The sequence below is a fragment of the Podarcis bocagei genome (genome assembly GCF_964188305.1).
Source record: "Podarcis bocagei genome assembly, chromosome: 16".
Taxonomy (NCBI): Eukaryota; Metazoa; Chordata; class Lepidosauria; order Squamata; family Lacertidae; genus Podarcis; species Podarcis bocagei.
The window spans coordinates 5,235,303-5,246,329 of NC_138142.1; the positions used below are offsets into that span (position 1 = coordinate 5,235,303).

Here is an 11,027-nt window from a genome sequence, read left to right on the forward strand (position 1 = left end):
CAGCAGGCCACAGTGTCAGAATATGATAGACATGACATCTTCAGAATGAAGAGGTGGACATATGCCTTCATTTTATTTTCCTTACTAATTGCTCCCTGTTGTTCAGCTCAGGTCGCAGAAGAATGATGTAGCACTTAGGGGGAAAAATGCAGGCCAGTAACCCAAAACTGGAGGACAAGATGGAGAAGATCTCCACAGCCACCATGTATTTTCCTTTGGTGCTCAGGTAGGTTGGAACAAAGGATAACCACACACTACAAAACACCAACATGCTGAAAGTGATAAATTTGGCTTCATTGAAACTGTCAGGTAATTTCCTGGCAAGGAAAGCCACCATGAGGCTGATACTGGCTAGGAAACCCATATAGCCCAAGACCAAATAAAACATGGTAGTGGAACCTTCATTACATTCTAGTATAATCTCCTCATTCACTGAGTGCATGTCTGTGTCTGGGAATGGAGGGAAAGTACTTAGCCAAAGAGTACATATGTCAGCTTGAAGAAAGGAACAGGAAAGGATGATGGAATTTGTCAATCTTCTCCCCACCCATTTTCTTATTGTAGAACCTGGCTTGGTTGCCATAAATGCCATAACCACCATGATGGTTTTTGCTAAAATGCTGGAAAGAGCCACAGAGAATATGGCACCAAACGCTGTTTGTCGGAGAAGGCAGATCAGTTTTCCAGGCTTTCCAATAAAGAGTAAGGAGCTGAGGAAGCAAAGGAGAAGGGAGATGAGGAGGGTGTAGGTGAGTGTCAGGTTGTTGGCTTTAACGATTGGAGTCTCCCTGTGCTTGATAAAAATCCCAAGAACTAAAACTGTGATCAATGAGAAAGCAATAGTCAAGGTAGTTAAGATGATCCCTAAATCTTCTTTGTAAGAGAGGTAACTTAGAACCTTAGCAATGCATCTAGTTTGGTCCTTGTTTGGATATTGGTCTTCTGGACATTTGACACAGACATCCATATCTGAAAACAACAAAGAGCTGTTCAAATATTTCTATGGGTTGAGCTGCATAATTCTAATAATCTAATTTAGTGCAAGAGTTTGCTGTTGATGATGGTTTTTGATATTTTTGATATAAACCCTGATTGAAATCAATGCAGAAAATCAGTTTCCTCCAAGAGCACCTGGTCATCAACTTAAATGGCTTTAAAAGAGGATTGGACAAATAAATACAGAATATGGATATCAATGAGGCAGTATGCATCTGAATCCCAGCTCCTGGAAATAACACAAGGAAGAGTGGTCTTGTGTTTGGGTTGTATGTTCAAGGGATGTGCATTCTCAAAGCAAATACGATATGTTACAGAAGATGAATGATATCACAGTACACAATTGTCTCCTACCCTTCCGGCCAGATATCATTCCTTCTGGACACGGAGCACAGTCATAACAGCAAAATTTCTCTCCCTCCTTCTTTTTCCTGCTGTAGCCAGGATGGCAGTTGTCATTGCACACAGAAAGGGGCAGCACCTGCACAGAATAATATAAAGGGACTTGGATTAGTGCTCTTCATTCATTCAGCTCTACAAAGAGAATTATGTTGGGAAAATGAACCAGTTGGCCCAATTTGTAAAAGAACCGCGTAAGGTGCATTGCAGATATTATATTGTGCAGCTTGAAGCGATTAGATGCATAAAACCTTTTCGAAAGAAACATTTTCCAGACCCATTATATATTATTTAAAACTTTACTTGCAGAACTTTCTACAAAATGATCTAATAAAATTTATTCAGAACTTTCTTCAGAACAGAACAAAAAGAAACATCCAAATAATTCCATATCCGGTGCCGATCCCCACAGACTCAGAATCTTATAAGAAATAAAAGATAATTCAAAACAGACCTACACTAATACCTTGTGTTGCGTCTGCTTCATGTTGCATCTTTTTGTGTTATGTCCCGCGGCAACCCGGAAATACCAGAATGGGTTACTTCCGGGTTTCACCGCTTGCGCACAGGCAGAAGCACTAAATTGTGCCGCGCGCCTGTGCAGATGCAGCGCTTCGAGTTGTGGGCATTTCGCGTTATGGACGGGCCTCAGGAACGAATCCCATCCATAACACGAGGTACCACTGTATAAGCAAAGGTCTCTCTCTCTTCTTACAGCCTCCATTTTGCCTGCAGCTGTTTGGTGTCCCTCCAGGAGACTGTTTTACACACCTTACCCACATAGAGCCTGGGAACAAAGACTCAAGCCACCACCCTTCCAAGATGGCAAATATGCAATTCAATTGCCTCCCATGTGATCTAAAGTTAAATATCTCATCAGAGCTGCCAGAGAACAATCACATTTAATTATCAAGCCATCGAGGAGCTCAGAGAGCTCTTCTTGCTTTTCTTTAGCTTCAGTGCGATCTTCCAGTTAAACGCTTTCTGCAATACACACAGGCATTCTCCATTTCAGTGTAAACAATTATACTTAATAATGTATATAAAATATTACTATCCCAAATAAGCTAGCAGCTAAAAAGCAAAACAGAAAGTTAAAGTGGCCAAAACATTTCTTTCTGGCATGTCTCACCTGATTAAAATGTGGATGCCACACAATCTGGTCATCATAAATGGTTAACTCTTTGCCTGGAAGAGCCCGAGGTTCTAATCTTCCAATCTTTACTCTAACCACTGAACCATTGGGGAACATCAGCCAGTTTGTAATATCAAAACCTGCAACCAATTCTCCATTCTCATCAAAGTGCACATTCTCTGCAGCACTATTATTGAATATGATGCTCCTCAGATAATGATGAACCTCGATTGAAAGAGCAATGAATAACGAGACAACATAGTGCTAAGATTACTTTAGTGAACTTCCCAAAGTTGTCCTTATAGTTGTCATCTGGTTTATGTAGGTGGCCACTTGTGAATATCAATCAATCAATCAATCAATCAATCAATCATAGAATCATATATTTGTAGAGTTGGAAGGGACCCCAAGGGTTATCTAGTCCAACACCCTGCAAGATGACCCTGAGGACCCCTTCCATCTCTACAATTCTAGAACTCTATAATTTTAAAGTATTGCTTTCTAATTACCTGCCATGATTGCACACTGTGAAATGTCAGTCTGACCTTTTCTTCCAATCCCCTATGTTTGGATATGGATTTGTAGATGGTGTTCAAAGCATGCGCCACAGCATAGACAGCATTGTAGACATTGTAGCTGTGGCCAGTCATGTCCATTTCAAACAGAATTCCAGGAAGGCTCTCCAGCTTCTCCTCCCCAGTGCAGATGGTTTCATTTTCATTTCCCTCCTCTGACGCTTCAGACATTTTTAATAAACAGCCAAATGCCTGTTTCCAGAACTCCTGGATAAAGCCATCTCGTTTTGCCCAGAAAGGGCTCAGCTTCTGAATGAACCTTTGGAATCCTGATGGCTGATTTGAGTGGACTGTGATGGATATGGAACTGTGAAATGCTTGGACCTCCCAATTCTTCTCCATAGAGTGTGATGCAAAATCCCAGTGGGATGTAACAATCCACACTTTGCCCAGAGTTGGAAAAAAGAAGAAGGGTGATACAAATATCAACATTCTCAGAACCTGGAAGGATGGAGGTTCTCCATAAACAATGAACACAGTTGGGTTATCCTCAAAGACCATTGCATAGGTTCCTAAATGCTGTAAAGCAAAGTCTATCATCTCATCCACATAATTCCATTTTGGTATTCTTACTATGTAGGCATAACAGATGCCATTAGGGGAAAGGATTGGGACCATTGTCTTCAAAAACCTGTCCCCTCTGTCATCATCCACAGCCCAAAGCCCAATCCATGTCCACTTAAAATGCTGAAGTAATCGCACAATCCCTGTGTACTGGAGGGCTTCATTTGGCACCATCTGATACAAAAATGGGAAGGACTTTTTGACACCTTTTAGTGGCAGAAATGATCCATAAGTCAGCTGAAATAAAATTAATAAGCATTTTTCAGATGGGTTACAAGCATTTACATCATAGATTTACTTATTAGAAAACAGTTCTGTAGTCCATCTCATTCAATGTTCTGTGAAAATTCAAATGGGGGGGTTCCTGCACGAGAACCTGACTATCTTTGGTCGTGAGCCACATTGAGCCACTTGTCTCAGGCAGCAGTTTAGGAAGGCTGCTGTCACAAAAATGCCCCACTGGGCTTTTTGTCTGAGCTCCCTACACTGTCCCATCAGAGCCCCAGCTACACTAGTCAATCACTTCCACTCCCTGTTTCCAGAACCTGTAGAAGTAATATCTGAGTTGTGTGTTTGGGGACATTGCACACAGATGCAACTGGGAGATTCCTGTAGGGTTCTCGACCAGCCTGAAGGCTTTGGGACTCAGTGAAGATTTCCTGGTGTGGCTTATCTCTTGCTGAGAGAATTGGAGTTACTTAAAATATGTCGTGAGAGTAAGCAGGTTCTGTTTGGCATCATGAAGGCCCAACAGAGACTCCATTTCCCCAGGGTCTTGCAAAAAAACAATGTCAAACAAAAATTGATGATCTCCTTCTACCTGTCCACAATAGAAAGTGTCCTTTCATACTGTATTACAGTGTGGTACGCTGGTTTGGCAGCCACGGACAGAAAGTCCCTACAGAGGGTGGTGAATACAGCACAGGACATAGAATCATAGAATCATAGAATCATAGAATCATAGAATCATAGAATCATAGAGTTGGAAGAGACCACAAGGGCCATCGAGTCCAACCCCCTGCCAAGCAGGAAACACCATCAGAGCACTCCTGACATATGGTTGTCAAGCCTCTGCTTAAAGACCTCCAAAGGAGGAGACTCCACCACACTCCTTGGCAGCAAATTCCACTGTCAAACAGCTCTTACTGTCAGGAAGTTCTTCCTAATGTTTAGGTGGAATCTTCTTTCTTGTAGTTTGGATCCATTGCTCCGTGTCCGCTTCTCTGGAGCAGCAGAAAACAATCTTTCTCCCTCCTCTATGTGACATCCTTTTATATATTTGAACATGGCTATCATATCACCCCTTAACCTCCTCTTCTCCAGGCTAAACATGCCCAGCTCCCTTAGCATTTCCTCATAAGGCATTGTTTCCAGGCCTTTGACCATTTTGGTTGCCCTCCTCTGGACACGTTCCAGTTTGTCAGTGTCCTTCTTGAATTGTGGTGCCCAGAACTGGACACAGTACTCCAGGTGAGGTCTGACCAGAGCAGAATACAGTGGCACTATTACTTCCCTTGATCTAGATGCTATACTCCTATTGATGAGGCCCAGAATTGCATTGGCTTTTTTAGCTGCCGCGTCACACTGTTGGCTCATGTCAAGTTTGTGGTCAACCAAGACTCCTAGATCCTTTTCACATGTACTGCTCTCAAGCCAGGTGTCACCCATCTTGTATTTGTGCCTCTCGTTTTTTTTGCCCAAGTGCAATACTTTACATTTCTCCCTGTTAAAATTCATCTTGTTTGTTTTTGCCCAGTTCTCTAATCTGTCAAGGTCGTTTTGAAGTGTGATCCTGTCCTCTTGGGTCTTAGCCACCCCTCCCAGTTTGGTGTCATCTGCAAATTTGATCCATCTGCAAATTTGAGTCCATCATCCAAGTCGTTGATAAAGATGTTGAATAAGACCGGGCCCAAGACAACCCTGTGGCACCCCACTAGTCACTCTTCTCCAGGATGAAGAGGAACCATTGATGAGCACCCTTTGGGTTCGGTCAGTCAGCCAGTTACAAATCCACTGAGTGGTAGCATGAGTGGTAGCACTGAGTGGTAACATCATGGACTGTCTCCTGAGTTCGCTAGATGACATCGCGGGAGACTGCTGCCTCGGAAGAGCGAGGAAAATGACTCGCCCCGGCCAGCACCTCTTTAATCTCCTACCTTCAGGCAGGAGATACAGAAGTATAGTCAGCCACACCAACAGGTTAAAGAACAGTTTTTATCTGTGGGCTGTTGGGCTGCTGAATGGAAAAATAATAGTGGTGCAATTGACTTCCAACAAGCATACAGAGTGTGAACAGGACTGAGTGTATGTGGGGGGGGGAGGGGGGCTTGTTTAATTTCACTGCACACAGGTGATGTAGTGACAATAAAGGTTTATTATTATAATATTATTATTGTGATTTCTTTTCCTGTTTTCTGAAGTGTTATCTATCCCCCACAGGCTTTTGTCACCTCCAAATTGATAAGGATTCTCTCTACCCTTTTGTCTCAGCAATCAATATTTTTTTTGAGAAACAACACCTTCAAAACAAAGTCCTGACGTATCCCACTTGAAATATCCCCAAACTCTGACAATATCCATGTGTTCTGTTGTCCTACAAGTTCTCTATCCATCAGATTGTATAATCATCTAGCCCATATTTCTCATTCAGTAACTAAAAATCATGGCGAACACTGTCAGAGAGTTTCCTGAAACCAAGATGGTGTACCATACTTGTGAAACCTCCATGCCCTCATGCACACGACTTACCTGTGGAGTCTTGTGGATTGCTGAAATGATGGCCATGTTGGCAGAGACTTCAGAGATACATCCCCCAATGAAAGCTATCAGATTGTTTTGGTTGTCACATTCGAAGTTTGGGACAAACCTATGTTCTGTGGAGAGCAGGCTGAGGGTGGCCTTGTAGGTCATCCTTGCAGTGTAGTAGCTATTGAGGATACGAAACCCCAGAGAGATATTGGATAAGATGTTGGGATTCTCATTGATTTCTTTGACAGCAAATGCTAAGGCCAGAACGTGCTGGTAGTTCTTTGGCACTGATCTGCAAGACAATTAGCAGCTGTTTAATAAAACCACAGCTATAACAACAACAACAGCAGTAGCAACAACAGCAACAACAACAACTTGTGACTTCATCATCACATCTCTGCAGGTTTCTAGGATTCAACTGTAGTTTATAACTGCACAAGATTATATACCAAAGTACAAAAATAAGACCTATGAAATAAATATTTCTCCAGTCAATTAATGATCTAAATGCTCATACAGTTCCAGGACTTTTTAATGCTTAATAAAATATTACAAGTGGAAAGTACAATGAAATCCTTTTTCCAGATACTATTGTATTGTACCGGAGTCAATTCACAAATCACCTTTCTTTAAGAAAAAGGGGGGAAAGGTCAGTATCGTATTTAATATGGCACACTTTAAAAATTTTATTGTAAATGTCTGCTGGATAGCTTAGTAGGTCAAGCATGAGACTTCTGCATGGCAGGGGCTAGTCTAGATGACCCTCATGGTCCCCTCCAGCTTTATAATTCTATGATTCTAAATTAAAAAGTATGAACAAGAAATGGGGACAAGTTTCTGATTGTAAATATTGACCCATCTAACGATACTTCCATAAGAGGGTTAGGTTTGCTTTGACCCTCTAAAGTCTGTTAAGTATTGCATCAATAGCCCTATGTTTCTCCCTGTATGATGTGAGAGAGTAAGCTTTGCAAATTAGATGTATTAAAACAGGAATAAGAAACATATTTATTTCTCTAAAATATAACAATGTGAAACCAAATGTCAGAAATACCTGAAGTCTGAAATGGCAAGGGAAGGGGTGAGATTGAGATCAAGGATGAAAGACAACAAAGTGTAGCGAGAGCAGAAATGAAATAGTTTTAAGCAGGACTTTTTTCAGCCAGAACTCACTGGAACTCAGTTCTGGCACCTCTCAGGTGGGCGCCATTGCCATTCTAAGAGAACAAGGTGCTTATGATGAGTTCTGGCACCTCTTTTTCTAGAAAAATAGCACTGGTTTTAAGGTTTCCTCATTTTGCCACTCATTTAAAAAGGAATAGGACTGCTAGCAGTTTGGAAATAAATTTAAAATGTAGTATGAATAAATGACAAACAGAAAGAAGATAAATGCTCCTTGCCAGATAACCACCTCAGAAGCAAATAGATGCTATGAGAGGGTCTTGCTCCAGCTGAGATACAGAAATGCACACGATCCATTCATTTCTGTAAGATATCTGGAGGAAACACACTAGTGGTTTATGCCCAACAAGATATTGTAGAAGGTATCACACACATATTAACAAACCAAGCGTCACTTTTTTTACATCAAAAGCTCCATAAAGCACATCATTCCTTAAGGATATGTTGTGAATAATTATAATTCATACATATTTCAAATTGTGTGAAAAATATTGATGCCTTACATAGGTTCGTCAATCGTGATCTGGGCAGGCTGTTCCATGAAAGAGAGCATATTAGAGAGGAGTAATACTTGAGAAACAATCTCACCAATGACAATGCCTCCTGGCTGGTAAAATTCATGAGGAATAGGGAGGAGATCATCATATATGCTGCAATTAATAGAATGTGCATTGCATACCATACGACATGGTAGAACGAGCAGCAACACCACCACAAGCAAGATCCTGTTGATGAAACTCCCCTTCCAAAGCTGTATTCCCATGATTCCAGTTGCAGAATTCAATGTGGCTGTTTTTCAGCTTTTCTACAGCCTTCCTTGAATGGTAGATGGTGTTGCTGCTACACAGCATGGCTATTTAGGGAATCTGGGTACCGGTATCTTGCTCCTTTATTTCATTTCACCACCTTGTCCATCATTAATTTCCCTAAACAGTGTATTTTCTTTATCTCCCCCCTTTATCCTCTAAGGATGAGCGACTTTTTAAAATTTATTTCTAAACAACTTAATATGCGTGTCTACAGGTCAGGTGTCAGTATTTTTGCTGTGGTGAGCAAAGGAATCCAAATGCAAACTTGTGAATTCTCAGTCTATTTCCCAAAAAGATGGGTGTGCAAATTACAGGGCATGTGTGCTATTCTATACTGGTCAATAAGGTTCAGTTTTCCACAGTAATAATCTGGGAAGCAGAAAATAAACAGGGGAAGCAGGAGAATATATGAGGAACCAGGATACTCACAGCATACTTTATTTGTTAAAAATCAGTGGAAAAGTGGTTATGCAGAAGAATGAAAATACCCTACATATCCCTAGATCCAGTTCTGAATAACACAGGAATTATATAGGTTTTTCAATATTCTTCTTGTTGATTTTTCTTACAGGCTCTGGATGTCAATTGTGTCACAAGACAGAAAACAGTAATTTTGACAATGATAGGAATGATTATAATTTCCCAAGCGTGCTTTTGGCCTCTGAAGTGGCATCATTCAATACAAAGCTCCTAGGATATCTTTTCTGAATTTTGCAACTATTGTTTTATTATGGTTATCCTCTTTTATTTTTCCTTATTTGCTGCTCCCTGTTATATAGTCTTATGCCCAAGTAGAGAAGATAACTCAACATGGAGACCAAGATCCCAACAACAGCTCTTGAATATGAACTACAAATCCCAATTTCACTGGTCAAAATAGATACCAGCATTACTATGTTCTCATAATCCTCAATTTATTAATAGCCAAAGTCAAGTTTACATTTATTTATGTAAGCCAAATCAAAACAGGGCATTGACCTGTGATAATGTTTGTCCAGTGCAACTGTACTCACAAGAAGGCTACATTTGAGCAATGATCTCTCTCTATTAAAACACTAATACTAAAAAATCTCATGATGTGGACTTTCCAGTGAATTTTTAAGTGAGCTTAATAAACAAATGAACTTACATCCTCTCACTTTTTCTGGCCATTATTTGCTCTCTACTGTTCAGATCAGGCCTGAATAAAATGGAGAAGATCTCCACAGCCACCATGTGTTTTCCTTTGGTGCTCAGGTAGTTTGGAACCAAGGACAACCAAACACTGCAAAACACCAACATGCTGAAAGTGATAAATTTGGCCTCATTGAAACCGTCAGGTAATGTTCTGGCCGGAAAAGCCACAACGAAGCTGATTATGGTTAGGGAGCCCATATAGCCCAAGACACAATAAAACATGACAGCTGATCCCTCATTACAATTCAAGATGATTTTCCCATTCAATGAGTGCGTGTCCGAATCTGGGAATGGTGGGGAAGTACTTAACCACAGGATACAAATGCCAGCTTGAATGAAGGTGCAGACAAAGACAATTGAATTTGCCAGTCTTTTCCCCACCCATTTCCTCATCCCAGATCCTGGTTTGGTGGCCATGAATGCCAAAACCACGGTTACGGTCTTTGCCAAGACACAAGAAAGAGCCACAGAGAAGACAATGCCAAAGACCATTTGGCGTAGAAGGCAGTTCCCTTCTCCTGGCTGTCCAATGAAGAGCAAAGCAGAGATGAAGAAAAGAGGAAGGGAAACGAGGAGGATGTAAGTCAGAGTCCGGTTATTGGCCTTGCCTATGGGTGTGTCCCTGCGTTTCATAAAACTTCCCAGCACTAGAATTGTGATGAAAGAGAAAGAATTGGCCAAAGTAGCCAGGATAATCCCTAAGTTTTCTGTGTAAGAGAGGCAGCTTAGAACTTTGGGAATGCATTGACTGTGGTCCTTGCTGGGATACTGGTCTTCGGGACATTTGATACAAGGATCCATATCTGAGGGGGGAAATGAAAAGCTGGTTATTTCTAGGAATTTACTCATTTTCACCTGGACAGTCATTTAAAAGAGTCAGACAGCCTTTACTGTCTTTTGGAAATTCTTTTAACTACTCCAAGGAAAGCACTCCCATTAGTGAGACTGAATTCTTCTGTGTTCACGTGTTCCCATTTGAGTTTGTGGGTTGTAGTAGCTAAATGTTGTTCTGTGTGATGGAAAGGCGCCATGTACGTCAATTCAGCTTAAGATAAAGAGGACTGGATCCGGCTTTCATCCAGGCCCACCTGCTGCACCTCCTTTGGCTACCCTGCCACCTTCATAATGGGGCAGGGGCTGCAGAGGAAGAGGGGGTGGCAGGGGGTGGCATTTTCTCTTTTGCCTCACGTGGCAAAACAACCTGGGCCAGCCCTGATAAGGTATCATGCAAAAATCTGCCAGACCTTTGAAGAATGAATTGTTAAACAAAAGGAAAGAGTCAAATAAATGACCAGTTAATTCAAAGGGGACTTTTGGTTTACTTTTTCAAGACACAACACTTTCTTAGATACTCCCAACAAAGAAGCTTAGTGCATGCATACATTCTTTATTATGGTCCAAAGACCTGCGAAAACAGTTTCAAAAGTGGGCGGCTTTCAACAA

The 11,027-nt window shown here is 41.3% G+C and overlaps 2 protein-coding genes across 2 annotated transcripts in view; one reads left to right on the forward strand and one right to left on the reverse strand.

Annotated features, from left to right (window-relative positions):
* LOC308575569 (vomeronasal type-2 receptor 26-like) overlaps window positions 1–11,027 on the forward strand; it is a gene marked incomplete at both ends in the record, with an annotated part of 51,941 nt that overhangs the window by 9,784 nt on the left and 31,130 nt on the right. The window lies entirely within an intron of this gene.
* On the reverse strand, window positions 68–10,385 carry LOC308575551 (vomeronasal type-2 receptor 26-like; the record flags this gene model as incomplete). The annotated part of the gene is made up of 7 exons (XM_081174309.1): window positions 68–969; window positions 1,351–1,477; window positions 2,528–2,755; window positions 3,040–3,906; window positions 6,418–6,709; window positions 8,103–8,131; window positions 10,023–10,385. The coding sequence occupies 7 exons, from the start codon at window positions 10,383–10,385 to the stop codon at window positions 68–70; spliced, it is 2,808 nt and encodes a 935-aa protein (XP_081030435.1).